General features: G+C 40.7%; 1 protein-coding gene across 1 annotated transcript in view; it reads left to right on the top strand.

Moving 5' to 3' along the window:
• MEGF10 (multiple EGF-like-domains 10) overlaps nucleotides 1–23788 on the top strand; it is a 168622-nt gene that overhangs the window by 111508 nt on the left and 33326 nt on the right. Inside the window, exons 9-14 of the mRNA XM_005875838.2 lie at nucleotides 1942–2078; nucleotides 8248–8460; nucleotides 14322–14496; nucleotides 16028–16148; nucleotides 16927–17090; nucleotides 19391–19493. Coding sequence (XP_005875900.1) covers nucleotides 1942–2078; nucleotides 8248–8460; nucleotides 14322–14496; nucleotides 16028–16148; nucleotides 16927–17090; nucleotides 19391–19493 — 913 coding nt within the window. The remainder of the gene's footprint in view (nucleotides 1–1941; nucleotides 2079–8247; nucleotides 8461–14321; nucleotides 14497–16027; nucleotides 16149–16926; nucleotides 17091–19390; nucleotides 19494–23788) is intronic.

Genomic DNA, 23788 nt, shown 5'->3' with positions numbered 1-23788 from the left:
GGAGAGAACTATGTGTTCTTTGAATGAGAAGCTATAGATTTTATACTCCTGGGACTTTTGTTAGACATCATATGTTGAGTTGCTTCATCTGAGATTGAAGCCTTCTTCTTGGTTGGGGTGGACATGATGCGGTATAGTGGTAACCACAGGCTTTGACTGTGAGTCCCACCCAGTAGGTGGGCAGGTGGCCATCTCCATCAGCCCAGTGGAGCCTCCTCTACACTCTGGGCCCCCTACCTGGTTTTGTATGGAATGCTTCAGGTCATCTTTCTCTGTGTGTAGTTGAGCTTTCATCTTATAATTCTTTTTTAAACATTTTATTTGTGCTATCATCCTAGGTGCCTTTCAAAGATGAATATACCTTCCTATTACACACACACACACACACACACACACACATATATGTCAACCAGAATTAATGTCCTACTTAAAGCTGTTTTCCCACATTAATCCTTACTCATAAACAACATTTCAACAGCATTTCTGAAGCTTATGTGGGATTGTTACAAGCTGAGTAGTTAGAGTAAGTCCCTGAGAGAGTAGAATTGTCACCAGAACCCCTGCTTCCCACAGATTGATCCTTTGTGTATTATTCCTTCAGCCATGTTTATACGTTGTGCTCATGGAGGGATTAGAGTTATTTTTACATCTGTCCCCCTCACCACATTGTCAGTTAATAAGGGTTGTGACCTTATCTTTGATTCTCAGAGTTCGAGTGCTGTGCCTGGCACATGATGATTCCCAGTTAGGCATTGATTTGAATAATCTCTCACAGGTTTTTTTGGTTCCAAGAGTCTGTGGAAGAACTTTCTCTGTTTGTAGGTAGATAGAAACCACCAGAGGAGACTTAATTAGCACACCAACTGCCTTTGTGGGTAGCCAAGAGTTAGAGGAAATGTATTTTCTTATGCTCTCCAGAATAAACATTTACAAAACCATCTGGTGCTCACTAGCCTCCAATTTCAGAGTGCCCACAGTCTGCCTTTTTTTTTTTTTTTTTTTTTGAGAGAGAGAGAGAGAAGGAGAACAAAACAACAGCTTCCAACAGTTAAAAACATTTTTAAAATTCCTGTAATTTGCAATATGTTGTTTGCTCCAACAAAACCCCAATAAACAGATAAGCTATAAGGCCAAGTGAAGTAGAAAATAGTAGAGTATTTCCTAGATTTATTGGTACAGTATCTTATTCTTTTCCACATAGAATAGGAATAAATATGACAAGATGGACAGCCTCTAGGGTGAGGACACATGTCCAAGTTACTCTTGATTTTTCTTACCAGGAAATAAGGTTTCCTATTTATCTTGGCCCAGTAATGTTTGTTGAACCTGCTGAAAATAGAAGTGTTTTTATTCTGAAATAAAATGTCTAGGTTCATTCCTTTAGACATATTTTTAAGGCAATGTTATTGTTAATTCAGGTACACAAACTTTCAGTCTTATGTTATGCTACGTTACAAGAAAGAAAGCCAATGATAATGTGTATTTTCTCCAGAACATATGGTAAAGCACTTGGATATTTCATTTGCACCAGATGTTGCTGTTTATGTAATGGATGCTCAATAAGTATTGTTGACTTATTGTACTTGTAAGACACAAGGAAGAACACTTAGAAGGATTTATAAATTCCATAGATTACCATAATAATTTGATGTGACTCTATCTTAAGCTTTAGTTTTGTAATATGGGTGGGTATTTCTTCAGAATACTATTCTGCCACCTTTGAATGTGTCTTGAGATTTAGGCTTGTTGAGTAAATAAGTCAGTTTAAATTTTCTAACATTTTTTAAGATGAATCTGTGTTCCAAAATCCCCTAAATTTCTTGCAGCTCTGTTCCCATATCCCTCCTTCCCTTTCTGTTTCCTCTCTTTCCTCCCTCCGTCCTCCTTTGGCCCTTCCCTGGCTGGAGGCCCATCTAATTTCCCAAGTCTCTTTGAATGCAGGGCACAGTGTGTGGTCAGCCTTGCCCCGAGGGTCGCTTTGGAAAGAACTGTTCACAAGAATGTCAGTGCCATAATGGAGGGTCATGTGATGCCGCCACAGGCCAATGTCATTGCAGTCCAGGATACACGGGGGAACGGTAAGGGACAGTCTTGTATTTGTTTGTAATGGTGTGAGAGGAGAAAGCGTCCAGAGAACGCCTCCATTACCGTGTGTCTGTGACTGTTCTATAATATTCCAGAGCACCTACCAGGTATCACAGGGTTTGACACATTCTTTCCCAGCTCAGTGCATAGGAACTGAATCATAGATGGCGATGGGGAATTGAAGAAACAGAGAAAGCATCAGAAATAAAAATATCAGCCATTCATAACTTATGATGAATATGTCATTCTAAACAGATGAGTGCTTAGGACAGCCACTTTAAGCAAAAAACTTTTTACCTTGTAAAAAGTTTTTTTTACAAGGTTTATTTTTAAATGGGATGTGTACTTAGGTATATTTTAAAAATATGTTGGATAGGTTTATTTTTAAATGGGATGTGTACTTAGGTATATTTTAAAAATATGTTGGACGTAATGTTACCTCCTATGATTCAGAATTGTATTAAGAATATCAGTCATTTTCTTGTGCTCCAGTGACAGAGTAAGATGCGATGGGACTTATAGGGCTCCCTGGTCCCACGTGGTATCCTGGAAAGCAAGGTAATCAAGCTCATTGGATATTTATGTAAAATTAGAGAAAAGAGACTTGAGAAGCAAAAGAGTATAATGCCTGAAAACAAAGATTTTGGAACCTGTGTCCTCATCTATAATGTTCAAATAATAATTATACATTCCTCTAAGATTATTATAAGAGTTAAACAAGGACATTGAAGCATTTAGAACTGTGCTGAAACATGAATATTAACTATTATTATAGTTGAGTGATTTCTATGAACTGTTTAAATCCTAGTGATTTCAATTTGAGTAATGTTAGGACTGTACTAATATTACCTATCTTTTTTTTTAATCCTCACCTGAGCATATGCTTATTGATTTTAGAGAGGGGAGAAAGGAGAGAGAGATAGAGAGAGAAACATCAGTGTGAATGAGAAATATCGATTGGTTGCCTTCTGTATCTGTGCTGACCAGGAATCAAACCTGCAACCTTTTGGTATACGAGAGGATACTACAATTAACTTAGCCACACCAGCCAGGGCTAGCTAGCTATCATTATTTTTTGATGGTTTCTGTGAACTAAGAATTCTTTCAACCTCCTTCCTTAAATTTTTTTCTTTTCAAAAGCCTGATCTAATTTTATGACTTTTAATAAGATACTGTAGGCTGTTTTCCCCCCAGTTAGACTCTCTACTTCCTTGTTAAATTTATTACTAAGCTTTTTGTAATTTTTGAAAAATCCAATTCCAGTTTCTAATTGGGCATTTTTGGATAAAGGAAAACTTACTTTTGAATACAGGATGGGGCAAAAGTAGATTTATAGTTGTGAGTACATGAAATGCAGAGTTTATTCTTATATTATTATTTATTAATTATTTTCCATACAAACAACTGTAAACCTGCATTTACCCCACCCTATATTTACTTCTGCCAATCTTTTTCATTAACTCTGTTATTTTTAGCAAATGCTAAAATTTTTTTTATCATCTACAGATAAAGATAAGTCAGTCTCTTCTTTTCAATATATAATGACTATTTAATTTTCTTGAATTATTGCATTAATTAAAACCTTTAAATCAGTGTTGACAAAAAGAGGTAAAAATGGGAATTCCCCTTTTGTTCCTAATTTTATTGGCAATGGCTTCAGTATAGTTTCATGTTTGTCACTGGTTCTTAGAAAACTCTTTCATCCTCAAGTGGGCTTTTAAATCCCTATTTTTCTTAGGAACTTTGTTAGTAGTATATGTTTCATTTCATTAAGGGCTTTTCCATATTTTGTTAACATAATTAATGCATTTTTTCCTTTAATGGTTTGATGCTATGACTTGCTGACACCTTTAGTGCCTGGTTTGTATGACATGTAATTAGGCTACTTGGTACATTTTTGTGACCTGCATCCTGGGTTGTGGTTGTATTCTGAAGAGAGGAGGTTGCTAGATGAGTTCTGGATCCATGTGTCACTAACATCTTATTATAGAAAGATGAGTCCGGAAAGGAGAGGCGCAGGACCAAGCAGAATCCTAAATACAAGTTAGTGCAGTATTTTAGTGCACTAAACATTTAAATGTAATTGTTTTTTGCCCTCTAGGGATTCAAGCCTTAAATCCGAGGCAACACAAAAGCAACAAACATATAAGACAGGCTTATATTCATCTTATTTGGGATACAAGGAAAGGGAATGGCAGCTCATTTTCAGGTGAATTTTAGACTTGAAGCAAGGAAGGCGAAGAGTCAGAGAAAGAGAAGGAAACTGAAGAGGGGACTTGCTTCTTGAGTTGTTGTTCTTGTAACTATTATTATTATTTTTTTGATGAACTGATGGCGTGACCTCTGTTTTCAATTAGTCTATACCCATCTGGTTTCTAGAGTTCACACACACACACACACACACACACACACACACACACACACACACAGTGAGGACAAGCACATTAGTCATATGAAAGGAAAACAATGTGTGGCTATGGGGCAGTATGTGGTGGAAGGTGGAAAGAAAGGGCATAGGGTCCCTTGCTATTTCCCCTCTGCTGAGCAGTCAGCAGTAACTTGATATTTGAGGTTAGGCCAGAGGCTGCCTGGAGGAGCAGGTACCACCACATGCGTTGCCAGCCAAGCATTAGCAGGATGTGGGAGCAGCTTTCCCATCCAGAGGGCAAACAGGAAAACAAAACAGGCACCTTGGGGCAGGCAGAGCTGCTCCTATAATAGGCTTGGGGGTGTGTGGAGAGGTTGAGAGGATATTATCATAAGGGAAATGTACAGTGTCACGGCCAAGCAAGAGTAAGGAGAAGTTGGTTTCCAGATCCTCCCAAAAATTCTTCTGAAGGGGTTAAAAGAGTGTTTTTAATGCTAATGGTTGTCTGGGAATCTCTGAGGCCTTCGATGGCCTCGCTGGGGTCTGTGCACATCATGGGTGCTCCCTAATGTCAGCTGGACGGACAGATTCGTGGATCAATTTTTGACTCTGTTCAGATGCAAACTAAGACTGTCCTGCCACGTCTATGTCCATACTGCCCTCGAAGCGAAGAAGAATGCGTGAGAAAGGAGGTCAGAAATTATGAACAGAAATTGGGGGGATGCAGCTTGCTCTTCCACAGAGGAACCCTGTCCTCTACCTGGGGCTGTGGGAAGGGGGCTCTTTCGCAACGCTTTGTATATGTTCTCCCGAGAAGTTTGAAAGGCAGGAGCCTGATTCATCCATCCAGGCTTAGTGAGGAATGTGATTCTGTCACTATTTCATCGTTTGGCCCAGTTATTCCAGTCACTCTGGGAGGGACATGCTCAAAAGGACAGGGAGACAAGGAAGCTGCCACCCCTTCTATGCCAACTCACTTTTCCACAAGTTCACAGTGAGATGCAATATCATTATCGAAATGGTATTAATCTTGTGACTCTCATTGGTTTGGGAATTGATATCATGCTGTATTAGTTTATCTGTATTTATTGCTTACCTATTTTTCCTAATTCCCGGGAGTTATTCAAAATCTTAAAAAAAAATATGTAGAAACTCTAAATATACATATTTCTACTGTGGCTAATATTTATTGCTCTATTTTTATCCACCTCTCTGTCATCTCTCCTAAGAAAATGTAGTTCCAGTTTTCCTGATTCCTAAGATAGCTTTTCTTGTTCCACTTGGTACCACAAAAGCAACAGTAGGGGCATTATATTAGCTGGGAAATGATGCTACTTTTTCATAAAGGGGCCAAAAAGGGGAGATAAGAATGCTTGCTAAAGACTTTTACATTCAGCCAATCAGAAAGGTAGAAGCTACTTCGTGATCGTGTTTATTTTCAAGATGGAAAATGTCTACTTCTAGACATTTGGAAGATGGAAATGGGCATAACTATTATTAACAGGATTCTCCTACAAGTGCAATGTTGACAGAAAAGAAGTGGGAATATGAACCAAGCTTTACGTCCTGGCTACTTTAGGAAGTAAAATTCAAATGGCTTTTTGCCATTTATAACACAAACTAGTAGTATATTTAATTATAGGTTAGAAAGATAAATATGGCCAGGACCAGCTATTACGAATATTGTTTTCCCAGAGAAAAGGAAGTCTCTGCCAAGACATGATAAAATATACACACTGCTTCCCTGTCATTTGGTAGCGGACGCTTTTCCAGGCCTCCGATCTCTACCCGGTCCACCCACTTGAAGAGCTGTGCTTTCTCCTAAGTTACAATCATGCAGCCCAGCGCTTAGCATTCGGGTTTGTTTTCAAATCCACGCAAGAGGGAGAAACCCTTTTACATCTCTTTTTCTTGTTGGTACTAACTTGCAACGAAACCTGAACAGACAGGTTGCAAAGTTGTCTTACTAGAATTTAGCAGAGCCGTGATGGGGCTAAATTATAGGACCTCAGTATTTCCTTCTCTGAAGTTTACATCTTTAAGAAATAAACTAAGTGATGTCACTTATTAAAGCTTCTTACTAGTTAAAAATAGAATACCTTTGAAAAATGCTCTGGTCTAACAATAGGTTAACGCATGTGTAACTTTAAAGCACATGTCTGATTTTATGCTAAATGCTAGTGCAATTACTCGGGAATTTACCAAATAATTTGTTGAGCAGTTGATTCGAAGACTTTGCCTGTTAACACACACACCTAAAGATGTCGACTAGAGTCTGTGAAACCCAGTTTGCAAGAGGCTCTTTTCCTTGTCTCTATCCCATTAAATTATGCAAGAGCCAGAGTTAACCAGAAAAGTATCAAAGGATTCTCAAGATTTATCCTTTACATTTAAATAGAATTCCTGCCCAGCCCTGGTATTGTTAGTAACCACACCCTATCATTAAACATATGCAGTCGTGTGGGAAATGTTGGCTTTTCAGCCACTTTGCTGTTGCTTTTCAGTATGCTTCAATGTGTTTTGCTCGCATTATATGCATTATACCCATCTGAACAGTGCAGTGCTGACCTACATTTTAGACTCGGGGTCTGGCACGGCATGGGAAGCGGCTGCTGAGACTCCCAGTGCTACCCTGCTTGTGGCGAGCGCTTGGCTAGATGAGACTCCGTCTCCCTTTCCCTTGGCTAAAAGCACTCCTTCTGCTGCAGAGAGCTCCATCCAGTCACCTTGCCAGGTCGAAAGGGGGCTTGGCTGGCCGGGAATTGGTCCTGCTCTCTCTGGAGCAATGAGTGTTCTCTTCGCTATCACGATTCCTTCCAACAACTCCGCTTCCCCCTGATCCAGCTTCCCAGAGCATGTCCTTCCTCGGACTGAGCTCTAATGTTATTTTTTCAAAAGGTCAGTGAAGAGATTTTAAAAAAATACTTTTTAATTGATTTCAAAGAGGAAGGGAGAGGGAAAGAGAGATAGAAACATCAATGATGAGAAAGAATCATTGATCGGTTGCCTCCTGCACACCCCCTACTGGGCATGTGCCCTGCCTGGGGATTGAACTGTGACCTCTGGTTCATAGGTGGACACTCCATCACTGAGCCTCTCAGGCCAAACAATAAAGTGAACTTTTGAGGTCTGATATTTTTTCCTTGCCATTTGGCAGCCCTTCTCCCCAACAGAAGACAATAACTTGTTCAATAAATATTTTGCGTTAGGGATCTCCACGCCTTCCTACAACCTGCCCGCTTCTGCTCCCAGGTAGAGCCGAGAACATCTGATTTCAGTACCTCACACCTCCCAGATCTAAAGAGGACTTTGTTTATTAGTTACATAGCTTTAATTGCATGGCTGAGATTAAAAATTAATGTCAATGTGAAAGCCAACAGAATTAAAATTTAGTTTAGAATCTGCTGCAGTTTTCTCTTTGGGACCAGGAAACACGTGTTTTATTTCCTGATTACAGACTGGGACTAACATTTGGACAGTTTCTTTTCTCCCTTTCCTGGTATCTACTAGAATGTCATATGTCCCTTTGGCAAGCACTATGTATAAAACATGCTTCATGTCCCAAGTTCATTATTTTATTTACATTATTTCTTTAATCAGTTCATATTGCTGTTACTACTGCTTGTAGTCAGAGTAATTCACTTAATGCTCTTCATACCTGTAAAGGGGTAACCACTCAATAAATACCAAGTCCAAAAAGTAATTTCAGTTTATACATAACAAAGTCTGTCTGAATCGACTGTTTCACAAGGTACTAACCAGTCTACCTTCCGCTTCCGCCTTCCGCCTGACAGGTGCCAGGACCAGTGCCCTGTGGGCAGGTACGGAGTGCGCTGTGCGGAGACCTGCCAGTGTGTCAACGGGGGGAAATGCTACCACGTGAGCGGCTCCTGCCTCTGTGAAGCGGGCTTTTCTGGCGAACACTGCGAGGCGCGCCTGTGTCCTGACGGGCTCTACGGCATCAGATGTGACAAGCGCTGCCCCTGCCACCTGGACAACACTCATAGGTGAGGGCCCGTTGCCCCTGGAAGGACATGGCCACTATTTGAAAGGAGAGATTGGCAGAGAGATTCCCACCCCAAGACCGTTCCTGCCTCTGAGTTGTCCTGGGCAGGAACCACTGAGTGAATGGAAGACTTTTGTGCTTGGTGGGAGGTGGTCTACATCAGAAGTGCTAACACCATCAGATGGTTGTGGGTGGATAGCAAATCCTATTCTGTACTAATGGTGACTAGCAAAAATTAAACTTGCTAAGGTTAATGGAACGTTTCCCTGAGAGAGGGATTCTGTGACATTCCCTGAGCAGCAAAGATGCAATGAGAGATACGGGTTAAGCCAGTTTAGTATGTAAAAGTCTCACAAAGTGATTCTCACGGTAACATCTTTTGCTTGGCAGAAAGAACATCTGTGTAGAGAGGAAGTGTACCGGTGGACATTTTTGTGAAAGTGCTTCACATGTGGCTGTCACATGTGAAATATGTTTTCAGAATTGATTACCCTGACATAGAAACTCACAGGGGTCTCTTAGCTCAAAAATCTCTCGAAGAATTTAAGAACAGGAAACCATGATCCCACCCACCCCACTGTACCTTGTCTACCCCTGAAAATATCTTTCCACCCCCCGACTTCCTCTTCCTTCCCCAAGGACCAGATACATATCACTTAGAATTCTGGGTTTCATTTGTAAACTGCTGGGAAAGTTGAGTTTGACCAAAACGTTGTGCATTATACAGCAACTCAGACGTTATAAGAATTACTTGATTTGCATTCAGCACAGCTGTTCTGTTCTTTCATTTATATTTCTAAAAGATAGCTCTTGGCCACATCAGATCTCAAATGCACAAAAGTTAAAAGTAAACACAAGCCTGTGGTTGGTCTCTTTTTTAAACCATTGTTTGGAATTTAAAAAAATGGACTTTTGCATTGTATGCATGTGTGTGTGTACATGTTTGTGCGCAAGTGCGTGTGCACATACCCACATGCTGGCATACATTTCAGTGGGGCACATCAAGGAAGTACATTCTTAAGATCTCAAGCTACTTTGTGAGCTACTTTAGTCAACTTTTGATTTTCTTTATTGAAAAATCCTGCCACTCTTTACATGACAAGGCTAAACAAACATTGGGGAGTAAAAATAAATAATCTCTACAGGATTTTGTTTGTTTTTAACCTTTCCAATATTTAAGGGGCTGGCAGAATTTAGGGACAAGTCATGAGTTTGGCTACCTTTCCTGCAGAAAGCTTGTCCCAACAAAGGTAAGCCACATGTAGTGACAGTTAAGAGTTTTTTAATGCCAGTGTGCCATTTCATTGTGTGTAGACACAGCCTGAAATCTAATAGATTACTAAACCTATACAAAGGAGCTCCGCTAGGAGAAGAATTGGAAGAGCAGATAAAATGTTGGTTTTATTGTTGGGGACCATGTTAGCAGTGGCAAGTGCAATTGGACAGTTAATAGGTGGTATTTGCATTTCACTTATATTTGCATGTAAGCTACAGCAGGGTATGCCTACACATCATTTTTTCACATGGATTCAGCAAATTTAAGTTTTGCTTTTTGGAACTTTCTGGGGGGTTTTTTCCTAAATATTTTTGATCTGCACTTGATTGCATCCTGAGTGCAAAACCATGAACAAGGAGGACCAATTGTACATGAAATTATTTGACAATCACAGATCTAAAGAACACAAAAACCTGTCTAATAAAGCATAACAATCAGAAGTTTAAAAAACAAGTAGCCTGTGAAGTGCTTTCCTAATAATAAAAGCTACTTTTAAAAATTAGCTTTTACAGATTTCTAGTAAAACCATTTGAATGTTGATTATATAACTGTATCATGTTGAATTCACAAGTGGAGCCAGGCGTCTGATTTTTATATCTTGAACTTCTATGTAAAATTCCTAGAAACATATGGTTCCTTTGAACTAAAAGCCATAGGATATTTTTATCATTTGAAAGACAAGCTTGTTCATTTTACCATTTAATCACGCAAGTGGAGCTTTCTGTTACATAATTTATTATGTATATTTTAAAACCTTTCATTATAATTAATGAGTTAACTAATACAATGCAAACTATTAGTTTAGCTTGTCTATTGGTAAATTTGGAGTTATAAGGACATACATATTGACATATATTGCAGTCGTACTAGTATATTTGGGTAGGGGTTTGTATCAGCATTTGCTGCATTAAAAATAAAATCCTATCCCAGATTTAGTGATATAAAACAATTATTTATAAGCTGGTGACTTTTTTTTTTTGGCATGACTATTTGTGCTGGGCTCAGCTTAGTCGTTCTTTTGTTGGTCTCCCTATGTTCAGTTGGCAGATCAACTAGAGCCTGATTGGGCTGGAATTCTTCTCTTACATAGCTAACATTTGATGGGTGAGAGGGGTGGCTGACCCTATGTCTCCAGCATCTAGCAGGTTAGCCTGGGCTTCTCTATATGGTGACAAGCAGCAAGACACAGCCGCAAGCTCCAATGTGCAAACATTTTGCAAACGTTTGGTTACGGCATGTTTGCTAATATTCCTTTAGACAAAGCAGGTCACACAACCAAGTCCAGATTCAATACATTCTACCTCTTGATGGGCAGAGTTGTAGCCATTTTTATTTTGCCATTTATCATATGGTTCAAATGAATTTAAATATATTCATTCATGATACTAGCATTTAGAATTACAGTACTGTTATAGAGCCTAAAGACAGTCACTGTGGCCTGGACTTTTCAACTGAAAACTAACTTTGATGTTGGGAATGATTTTGACCTCTTGGTAACAATACCAATTGATAAAAATAAAATGATAAATGATTATATGTGAAAATAAAACTTGAGATTTAGTAAGATTCCACATGAGATATTTATATTAGCTCTTCTTAATAAAGACGTTTAATAGCTGTAGGCAATCAGGATGTGCCTATTTGCAATTGCCAACCTGATTATATTTGAACATTAATAACATCTAAGGAAATGAATAAAAGGAAACTCTAGAACTCATTCTATTTTAGCCAATATTGTATTGGGCTTATAATAATTTAACTCTTAAACTGAAAATTTTACTAGAAGATGGGTATCTAGTTGTATATGTGTATAAAATGATAGGTGTTCCTATATGTGTATAATTCTATTTTCACATACACAGAGCAAGCTGTTCTATAGACAGAGACCAGATAGGAGTATACCACCCTTCAGCCTCGAATCGGCTGCTCTCACATCAACACGTAAATCTATCTCATTACCAATTAAGCTGCCTGCACGAGAACACATCAAATGCCTGCCAAGTGCTCTGGCTTCCTATACCTAATTACAAATTGCAGAATACTAATTAGGGTGTCAATCAATCCAAGAACCAGTGCGCTGCACTAATACTCACTGGGGGGCATTGAATATCAATTTCTCTGTCTGCCTCTAGCTTAGTTCAATTTCCTGTCTCCAAATTATCTGTTTTGTTTAACATTTATGTCTATACCATGAAATTTATTTTCTTCCTTTTAATGTAAAGTAATATTTTCCACGAGAAGATATCCTTTTTTATAGTATGGTTAGATAAGGTAAACTACTTTAACCAATCCATTTCCCGAACTATTTATTTTCCTCTTCTCAGATGTAGGACCTTACTGAACTAAATTTAAGTTGTCCCTGCTTTTTTCACAACACAGGCTTTTATTGGTCCTGCTAACATTTGATCTATGCTCTATCCTAAGTAATAGCAATTCTTTTTTCATATCTAGCTTTCTTAGCAGACTGCTATCAAAGTTCCTTTTTCTTTGGTATAAAAACAAATAACTAAAGTGGGTTTGAGTTTGATTCTGCCACTACCTGTATGAGACTTTGAATGAAGTATTTACTCTTTCTAGGTCCCTGTTCCCTCATTTATAAAATGGGATTACACCTAATACTTAGGATGATTGTAAGGATTAAATGAAATAATGCACATGGGTTGCTGAGCATGGTGTGAGCACACATCGGTGCAGTCCACGCTGGCTGCTAGTCTGTGCATTCACTTACAGTATCATCATTAATGTCACATTGAGTCCCTCTAAGCCATGACTTTGACATTTTAAAAACTAATTGTAGGGGAAATCTTGCCTTTCTATTCCAATATAGAGATTACAATTTAACATTGCCGATGACTCAAAGATTAGAGAGAAGCAGATTCGTTTGGGAACCCAAGGTCCCTGAGTCAGACCCTACTACACAGAAACAGTGACATTTTCACTTAATCATTATATATTGTGGGCCTGCTGTGCACCAGGGACAGGTAACAAAACACATCTGCCCTCATGGAGCTCAAAGTGTAGAGGGGAAGGAAGACTGTGGTGAGTAGATGAGGAGAAAGAGCAGGATGCTATGAAAGAGAATGACAGGAGAGACCTGTTTTAAATGAGAGTTGTCAGAAAATGTCCCTGTAAGGAAGATATACTATTTAAGCTTGGACTGGGTGGGGAAGATGGAGAGAGCTAGGCCGAGTGGGAAACAGCATTCTAGGCATATGGAATATAGCCCATGTGAGGCCCTTGAGTTGAAAAATCTCAAGGCTTTTTTCCCCACACACCCTAAAATCCATTACAACTGAGCATAGTAATCGAAATGAAAGAAGAGGTTGGGAAGTAGGCGATGGCCAGATGATGAGGGCCTAAGGGCTATATGTAGGGTGACCCTGTATCTGGTGTCTCAAGGACCATCTGGTTTAGGCCTGTTGTCCTAATGTCAGTAACTGCCCTTTTCACTCTAAAAATGACCTGGTGTTAACAATTAAGGCCTGTGACAGATGCCTAGGCCTTTGCTTGTGGGAATTTAGTTGTAATAGGGGCCTAAAAGTGTAACTAAATAAATTTATGAAAATGGGAGCAAACTGTCCAACCTACAAGGGTATGGCTGAGACCCTCACTTGACAGATGAGAATGTCAGGCCTAGAGAAGTTGTGTGCTTTCCCTTCGTTTACCCAGGTAGTGGGACAGCTGGAATTCCTCCCTCCATCTTCATCCATCCCAGAGAATCATTCTTTCCAAGAGTAGAAAATCTGTGAACAGTCCTCCAAGAGAGGTCCTTTAGCAAACTTTACCCAGGTAGTGGGACAGCTGGAATTCCTCCCTCCGTCTTCATCCATCCCAAAGAATCATTCTTTCCAAGAGAGGTCCTTTAGCAAATGTCCACAGTGGATTTTGTTGTTGACCCTACGTAAGGGGAGGGTTTTCTCTCTGGAGAGGATGCCCATCTTTAACAGTCTTCCATTGTGAGCAGAGCTAGTTCCATTGTTGAGATTTTCCTTGCTGAGAGGCACATGTGTTTCAAGTGTCACAGAGTGCCCTATTGTGTCCAGCTCAGAAAGGCGTGCATCCTAGCACAGCTGATGTATCCATTTGCTGTGGGGCGACAGCTGGCTGCCTGGCCCATCAGTATGGCTGCTGTTACAGGTAGAGACAGCTGCACCACCACCAGGTATGGGGAGCTTAGAGAAGAAACAGGCTGAAAAGATTGCAGCTTTTGGAGTTCCTCGGACATCAGCCCTGGTTAACTAATGAGGTATCATTCCTTGGATGGAGTCCTTTAGATCTTCTCATCGTGTTAACCTTTTATTGAATCAGTGCTTTTGATTTATGAAAATTAAAATGAGTTCCAGACCAAAGGACACAGTAGAGGTAGTCATCCTCCTAGAGCATGATGCTGATCCCATGCAACATTTCTGTAGGGCCCACCAGGTAGAGCCAATGAATTAAATCACACCAAGCCTGGGAAGGAAGTGTACATTATTGCATATGGAATTGCCCACATGATGAGTGATCACGACTAAAGCAGCGTTTGCATGGGCCTTGGGTGTCACGTTTCCCTGAAAGTGACTTGCTCCTCTTATCCGTGCTCTCAGCTGTCACCCCATGTCTGGAGAGTGTGCCTGTAAGCCAGGCCGGTCAGGCCTCTACTGTAACGAGACATGCTCTCCTGGATTCTATGGGGAAGCTTGCCAGCAGATCTGCAGCTGCCAGAACGGGGCTGACTGTGACAGTGTGACTGGAAAGTGCACCTGTGCCCCGGGATTCAAAGTAAGTGGCTCGGCTCTGGAGGAGGGAGACAAGGGTGTGATGTGGCTCGTATCGGTACCATGATTTATGTGACCTTTTCTGAAGTACAGTGAACATGCTAAAATCAATCCCATCATTAACAAGATAAAGCATGAAAACTAGTAAGGAGCGACACAAGGAATTGCCTTAGAATGATGACTGGGAAAGCCGGTAGAACTATAAATGTGGCATCAATAGTTAATTAATTAATATATGTCATGAAGTCTGCTGTATTGTAATTATTCCTTACGTAATTATTTTACTGTTGTATTGGCAGTATAAAATTAGTTTTCCAAGTAGGATATGTATTGTTGTCAACAGTTTTTATCTTAATTCCATGTATTTCCATGTGATGGTTAGTAGTACATAAGTTTTTTGGTCCCCTTGGGAATCTAGAACTTACAGAAATGCCTATGTATGCCGATAGAGCAGAATTTTGCCTACTTGCTAAGGTTTCTTAGCTACGGATCAGGAATCTTTGTTTTAAAGGAAAATGGGTCGTTTTTGAATTACTTCTCCCATTTTAAAGAGAACATTAAACTCTGAAGGATGTTGATGATTATTCCAGAGCATTTCATGCAGAACAAGAGGATCATAAACTCTCTGAGCTGAGAGATCTTTACAGGGTTTTCTAACCTATGACACAGTCCTTTGGTTGAGCCCTTGAATCCGCCTTGTCTTAAAGAGTCCTTTCTGTGGTTTTTGTTGTTTGGTGTTTTTTTTGTTTTGTTTTGTTTTTTGGTTAATCCTCACCTGAGGATGTTTTTCCATTGATTTTTAGCGAGAGTGGGAGAGAGAGGGAAAGACAGAGAGAAACATCAGTGTGAGAGAAACACATTGATTGGTTGGTTGCTTCCTACACGAGCCCTGACCAGGGCCCAGGCCAAGGAGGAGCCTGTACGTGCCCTTGACCAGAATCAAACCCTGGACCCTTCTGTCCACAGGCCGACGCTCTCCACTGAGCCAAACTGGCTAGGGCAGTCCCTTCTGTTTTGAAAGGAGGTCACCTCCAGTCACCTCTGGTAACCGACGTCTAGGTTTAAGGCTCGCTGTCAGATAACAAATTGAATCATGTGGGCTGTTCCTTTGCTGCGCCCACTAATCATGTTATATATTTATCATACAAGGAATTCTAGGAAGCATTGCGATTTAATGTATAGCTCATATTTATGTTTATTTGTTGACAGTAATTTTACAACTGCAGTTTATTGTGATATAGCTACTTGTCTGAGCAAGGACAAAAGGTTTTATATTTGCTACCAAGGAAACTAATGAAGGCAGCAGGCTTTTGGGGATGTTATTCAACACTGTATCATAAACATGGGCCAGCTACCATTGCCCTTGAATCTCTAAATTTGTACGGTGGTGACATTATAGCAACTTTGTAATATACAATGTGTTAAAATTGGCGCCGGGGTATAATTAGCATCACCAAGATATATTTTTGTTTATTTGTGCTGGCCTTATTTCAGTGGGTAGAGTTGCATGCATTTTCCTGTTTGCGCCTGTCTAGGGAACTGACTGCTCTGCGCCGTGCCCTCTGGGAACCTACGGGGTCAACTGTTCCTCTCTCTGTGGCTGTAAGAACGATGCTGTCTGCTCTCCTGTGGACGGCTCATGTACTTGCAAGGCAGGTAAGTGGGTGAAAGAGTCTGTTTTCTGATCCTGGTCCTTTTATCTCCTAAAGTCACAGGAATGAAACCTTAACGAGGGTTCTAGGTCCAGCTGTGCCAAAATTCAGTGCCTGATCTCAACAAGCCCTTCAGCCAGGGGTTCTCCTGCCTTCGTGAGTGCAGTGGGGAGGCTCACAGATGATCTCTGAAGAGGCAGGGAAGAGGCTCATGCATAGGAGATTATCTCAGCTCCAAAAGTCTGTGAGTCTCTGCGCTTTGGAGATGACTAAGCCAAGCCTACATGTGTCCATGCGCCTAAGTTCACTGACCTGGAGTCACGACGAGAAATGCAGCCAAGCACCGATTTCACGTGAGGGCCAGCATGTGTCTATTCAGAGTTCCTGCAGCAGGTAGGACCCTAGGTACTCAGTGCTCATGGTTCAGGGGGTCCTGCATTAAAGACAAGGTTGTTCTTTCAAATGCAAACCTTCCTTTCCCCTCCCATGTAAGCATTTCACTTTTCTAACCGGAACAAAACTCAGCATCACTCTGCATTCAAGCGGCCCCCACTCCGTGTCTCCTCCCCCATCAGCCCAGGAGAGCTTCTCGTGTTGGCCTCTGTGTGACGGATCACACACCCATGTGGCTGTTCGGGGGCTTTTGTTCATTTCTGTGCTGGGGCTGGGACACTGCTGTGCTTCTCTAAGATGCTTCTAAAGGGAACGTGGCTGGGAAAGGCTTGGCAGGACGCCCTGCTGCCTTTGTTTCCTCACATGCTCTGGCCTTCTTGTCATGGCAGGCTGGCACGGGGTGGACTGCTCCATCCGCTGTCCCAGTGGCACATGGGGCTTTGGCTGTAACTTGACGTGCCAGTGCCTCAACGGCGGAGCCTGCAACACCCTGGATGGGACGTGCACGTGCGCACCTGGATGGCGCGGGTTGAAATGTGAACTTCCCTGCCAGGTACGACCAACCAGTACCCCCGCTGGGAACGCCTGGGAGCCCATGCCAGGGGGTTAGCCTCTTTTTGCAGTTTTTTTTTAAGTATCTGAGTGCAAACCAAATCTTAGTAACTATTAGAAGAATTAAGGTATTTGAACTTAGAATGGATATAGAAGCAGAAAAGGGGTAGACATGAAATTGATTAGCTTTGTAAGAATCATTTTCTTCTTTTCCTTCATCTCAGGTTCTCCTAATCGCCCCCACCTCCCCGTTTATTTTGTTGTTGTTCTTATATGCCCATCTCTTCCTGGCAGCCAATCAATAGCATTTGCCCAACACTCAGTGTGTGCCTGTCAGCTCTCCAAATACTGTGTTTCCATTGTAATGGGAAACCTCCAGCATTTGGGGAGGAAAGTGGCAGGGAACTGAAGGGGGTGGTGATGGTGTCACAGAAATGCTCATTGAGGTGGTAAAAGAAGATTTGGAAATGGCCATTTTTTAGTGTAAAGATTTCTGGAGTCACAAGAATCCCCAAAGGTTTCCCTAGTTCAGCACTGACTCTTCCCTTGACCAGCTTTGGAGACATATACATCACTAGACGTCCCCCTCTGTGTCGGTCACCACAGACTGACAGAGGGTGCAAACAGAAAGTGAGTGCATTCTCTAGTAACTTGCTGATTTCCCTTTCTTCCTGAATGATGCACAGGCTGCTTCTCTCCCTCTTTTCCATCATTCTTTCTTCCCTTCACAATTCTTTTCTCCTGAGCTGTTAAGCGTTCTCTCCGTGGTGTGTGTTCTCTGCCTCCGGGAGGACAACTGATAGGGGGATGACACTGTGACCCCTGAACACAGCCCCACAAAAAGGGCCTTTCCCAGGCTTTCTCCGCGTTAAGCAACCCCTTTCCCAAAGCAGAGAGGGTCTGCCCTGGGCGCGCTCATGCCCCGCCAACCCTTAGGACAAAGTTAAGTCAGCTTTGCTGCCTCTCAGCCTCCAGTGCTCTCGGATGGGCGTGGAGATCGCCTTTTATTCCCAGTTCAGTTGTGGACAAAACAGAGCCTCTGGCACAATCCTGTCCTTTTTTTGTATATTGGATGCAAGGCCTATGGTTTGGTGGCCCATATGGTAGCAGGGCTAAATCCCATGTAACCCATAAAACAGTGGGGCCTAAAAAGTGGTTTATTTCTTTTATTTTAATAAGTTTAACAATCTGGACAAATGATTATGCCATCTAACACCCACTGCCTGTTTCATGCTGGCTCTCAGGTTCTCTCTCTTGGTAATTATACACCCTTGCTCTTTCCTTTTCTTCTCTTTTCGTTGCTTTTCTGCTTAATATTTTTAATTGATTCTTAGAGAGAGAGGAAGGGAGAGGGAGTGAGAGCTAACCATCAATCTGCTGCCTCCTGCATGCCCTCTACTGGGGATCTGACCGGGAATCAAACTGGCAACCTTCCAGGGCACAGGACAACGCCCAACCAACTGAGCCACAGCGGCCGGGACCACCCACGCTTTTCTTAGTGTTGGACGGTGTGGGAGGCTTGTAGTGCTCCCCCTCAGTTCATCAGGGCCTGGCAGGAAGGGCAGAGCTTGTCAATGCACAGATTCCCACAAACTAAATGATCACATCCACATCTCCGTTGGACCCCTCAAACTGGCATGCCTGTGAGAACACAGAGGTCTGGGAGGGGACGTGCAGGAGGGCGTGCCAACGCATACCTCATCCTCCCAGAATCCTGACTCAGAACACTTCATCTTGTCTAGACTCCTTCATCGAAAGGAGGATATTAACTAGGAAAAATAACAGAAGACTTTCATTTTTCTTTATAGCTCCACATATCCCATTGGCAACTTATGGGAAAAACTTAACTCAACTAGAGCTATAATACTTTTTAAAATTTTGGAGCTTCTCTAAGTGGGTCAGGCTCCTTCTTTTCCACCTAAGAATAGAACGCCTTGAAGAGAACATTGAACTATTTTATAAAAATTATTAGGAACAAAAGAAACTATGTTTACAAGTTGTGGTTTATGATAAGATAAAAATATTATTTTAATTAGTTGGCAGATTTACATACATCTGCATATATGCATATCAGCATCTTAGTATTATTGATTTCACCATTCATATGTCCCAACCGTATGTCAGACATAAACTAAGGTGTGAGGGACTTTAAAACACTGACCTCCTGGAGCCCCTATTTTGGGGGCCAAGAAGGCATGGAAAGAGGTGTTTATAATGCATGTAGCTGAGGGGTGTTGGGACTGTGGCCCCTTTGTCTCCCGTTGTCTGTTTTCCCTGTCCTCATTGCTGTCTCCCATGCAGGACGGCACGTATGGGCTGAACTGTGCAGAGCGCTGTGACTGCAGCCACGCAGACGGCTGCCACCCCACCACGGGCCACTGCCGCTGCCTCCCCGGATGGTCAGGTGAGAGCCCAGGAAATGGGAAACCTGCCAATCTATGCCCAGCGCTGCTCCTTGCTATTTCAAAGACACACACACAGGTCAACTGTACAGAAGGAATGAAAATAGAGTTGTCTCCAGTAAGCTGACACATTTTTACCCAAGAAACATTACTATTAGGCCTAATGAACCTGTAATCCAGAAAGGACTTTTTGTTGAACTGGACAGGGCAGTTCTCCTGAGCCTGCATGGAAGGTCCAGCGGTCAGAATTTAGGCGGCCAGAGGGGAGAAGTGTGAATTGCTTTGAAGCGTTTAGCAAGACCTCTGTGGTATTTTGGAGCATTGAGGAAAGAATGATTAAAATTAACCATAGGAATGTAATTGAGCTCACCTTACCGAGACAGAAATATTAAATATTAACATAGTCAATATGCAAATGTTAAAATATTCATTACTAGAATTTGAAAGTTTTAAAACGTAGTTTTTCTTATAATAATGTTTGTCATAAAAATTCATAATATGGTTGAATACCAATTTTCTAACCAAATTTCTCCTTATTTATATGACTTCATGGTTTCAGCCAGGAAGTTTAACAGACTAACAGGGGTCTTAAAAGAAGAATGGTTTTCGCTCATGATGTACAGACGTGGAAGATGGCACTAAATGCCCAAACAAATTGGGATCATGTTCTTTTTTATACACCAATTCAAGCCTATACTAAAAAACAAAATAAACAAACTTTTAAGTACGTTTTAAGAAACAGTATGACTGGCAACGCAATAGGACAGTTATTAAACATTGGGATGAACGAACTGAGCAATTGATGACCATTCTGCTGAAAGTAAAATAAAATGTTGATTGCTGATTTGCCAATTTAAAGTGAAACCTTGTTGTACTAGGGACTGGGTTAGAGGTAGATAAATGAACCAGAACTTCTTTTTAAAATTAACTTCCCTTTGAAGCCATTTGTGTTTGAGTGTGTATTTGTGTGTGTATATATATATGTATACATACATAAATGTATGTCAACATGCATATGTGTGTGCATAAAATATATCTGTATATAAATTTAGAGAAGAGAGGGAATTTGTAAGAGAACTGTTTCCATATTGATGCTTTAGTATCCTCCAGAACATTTTCAACTTGTCCTCTAAAAGAAATTGGTAGTAACAAGCTAAATACCCTCTTTAGTGGTGGTATGGATCTTTCAGAAGAGAATTTTGTGCCTCCATACTAGAGATGTCACATTGAGGAAGTTATGGAGTCAGGGTGGTCTTACTTTTAAGCAAAAATGCATCCAAAGAAGATTCTAGAGCAGGGGTGGGCAAACTTTTTGACTCGAGGGCCACAATGGGTTCTTAAACTGGACCGGAGGGCCGGAACAAAAGCATGGATGGAGTGTTTGTGTGAACTAATATAAATTCAAAGTAAACATCATTACATAAAAGGGTACGGTCTTTTTTTTTTTTTAGTTTTATTCATTTCAAACGGGCCGGATCCGGCCCGCAGGCCGTAGTTTGCCCACGGCTGTTCTAGAGAAATAATAAGTAATACTTTTTGAGTGCTTACTGCAGACTTGCAACTCTATGAGGTAGGAAATATTATTTTCTCCTTTTTACAGATGAGGAAGCTGAGGCAAAGACATGTTAAGTGACTGAACTAAGGTCCCAGAGTCAATAAATGTGAGAGACAGGTTTTGCAAATGCTCCCCACTACGTACCCAGCGCTTTTAACTATTGCACCCACCTGCCATCACACTTATTCCAGGAGGTGCTGGAGGACAGGGCACTTATGCTGAGATTTATTTTCACTCTGGATGAAGACCCAGTGCGTTCTCTCTCTCTCTCTCTCTCTCTCTCTCTCTCTTTCCATACACACACACACACACACACACACACACATACAGAGGGTGTCCCAAAAAATGTATGCACACTTTAACAACTGATAGCCCAATTTTGAAAATGAAATATATTTTAATAAACACTGCCTTTATAATTATTCAGAGTGTGTGTATACATATATAATAGCTTTATCGAGATATAATCATATGCCATAGAATTCACCTATTTAAAGTGTACAATTCAATGGTTTTTAGTGTATTTAAAGAATTGTACACCACAATCCATTTTAGAAGATTTTCATCACCTCCAAAACTTAGTGCTCATTAGCATTAATTCCCTATTTACCCCAGTCCTTTCTACTGCCCCCTTTCCCTAGGCAACCACTAATCTACTGTCTGTCTCTGTAGTCTTGCCTGTTTTGATATTGTTTGGACTCGTACAATACATGGTCTTTTGTGACTGGTTTCCTTCACTTAACATTTATTTGCAAGTTTCCTCTCTATTGGAGCATATGTCAGCACTTCATTTATTTTGACAGCCAAATAATATTCCATTGCATGGGCAGACCACATTTTATGTATCCACTCATCATGGATAGATTTTTGGGTTGTTTTCACTTTTTGGCTATTTTTAATAATGCTTCAATGAACATATATATATATATATATATATATATATTGCTAGAGGCCCGGTGCACAAAATTCTTGCACTCGGGGTGGGGGGGTAGGTCCCTCAGCCCAGCTTGTGCCCTCTCACAGTCCAGGAGCCCTTGAGGGATGTCAGACTGACGGCTCAGGCCTGTTCCCTGGGGAGCAAGCCTAAGCTGTTAGTCAGACATCATTAGTGCTGTGGCAGAGGTGGGAGAGGCTCCCGCCACCGCCACTTTGATTGCCAACTGTGAGCCCCAACTGTGAGCCCGCCTTCTGGCTGAGTGTTGCTCCCCCTGTGGGAGCGCACTGACCACTAGGGGAAGCTCCTGCATTGAGTGTCTTCCTCCTGGTGGTCAGTGAGCATCATAGCAACTGGTTGTTCTACCATTCGGTCTATTTGCATATTAGCCTTTTATTATATAGGATATATTTAGAAGTGGAATTGCTGAGTCATAGGGCAATTCTAACCTTTTTAAGAATTAAAAAGAATTGCTAAACTGTTTTTCAAAGTGGCTGCATAATTTTACATTCCTACCAGCAATGTATGAGGGTTCCAATTTTTCCATATCCACACTATCACTTATTATTATCTGCCTTTATATTATAGCCATTCTTATTGGTGGGAAATAGTATCTCATTGTTTTTTATTTGCATTTCCCCAATGAGTAATGATGTTTAATATGTTTTCATGTGCTTATTGGCCATCTGTATATCTTTTTTGTTGAAATAGCTATGCAAATTTTTGTTTGCTTTTTATTGGGCTATTTGTCTTTTTATTATTGAGTTGTAATAGTTCTTCATATATCCTAGATGTATGTCCCTTATCAGATATATAACTTGAAAATATTTTCTCTCATTCTGTGATTTATTTTGTTCACTTTTTGATAGTGCCTGTTGCAGCAGAAAAGTTTTTATTTTGATGAAGCCCAGTTTGTCTATTTTTTCCTTTTTTTTTTGCCTATGTTTTTGTCATCAAATCTAAGAAACCACTGACTAATCCAAGGTCACAAAGATTTATACCTATATATTCTTCTAAGAATTTTATAGTTTTAGCTTTTACACTTTATCTTTACATCTAGGTTTTCGATCCATTTTCAGTTCATTTTCTATATATGGTATGAGATAAATGTTCAACTTCATTCTTTTGCATGTGATTATCAGCACCATTTGTTGAAAAGACTATTCTTTTCTCCATTTAATTGTCTTGACATCCTTGTCAAAGATCAATTGACCATGAATGTGGGAGGCCTTATTTCTGGACTCTCACTTCTTTTCCATTGATATACACTGAGTGGCCAAATTATTATGACCACCCCATCAGTACTTGCAGACCTGATGAAGTGAATTAGTTATGCAAATAATAATAATAATAAAACCTTGAGAGTATTTGCTTAGGAAGTTTTCAATATTCAGTATTTTTGGAAGTGTCAATAAAGTACTGATGAGGTGATCATAATAATCTGGCTGGTCATAATAATCTGGCCACTCAGTGTATATATGTATCTCCTATGCCAGTACCATACTGTTTTGATTATTTTAGCTTGGTAGAAAGCTTCAAAATTGGGAAGTGTGAGTTCTCCAACTTTAGTCTTCTTTTGCAAGATTGTTTTCACTATTCTGGGTCCCTTGAATTTCCATATAAATTTTAGGATCAGCATGTCAATTCCTGCAGAGAATTAAGGCGGAATTTAATGAGGATTGAAACTATAGATCAATGTGGGGAGTGTTGCCAACTTAACAACATTGAGTCTTCAGATCCTTGAACACAGGGTGTCATCAGCAGCCTCTTCAGTGGTGTCTTTTAGTCCTTTGGAAATTGTTGAGAGC

The sequence above is a fragment of the Myotis brandtii genome, unplaced genomic scaffold (genome assembly GCF_000412655.1).
Source record: "Myotis brandtii unplaced genomic scaffold, ASM41265v1 scaffold470, whole genome shotgun sequence".
Taxonomy (NCBI): domain Eukaryota; kingdom Metazoa; phylum Chordata; class Mammalia; order Chiroptera; family Vespertilionidae; genus Myotis; species Myotis brandtii.
This window is presented reverse-complemented; position numbering and strand designations above follow the sequence as displayed.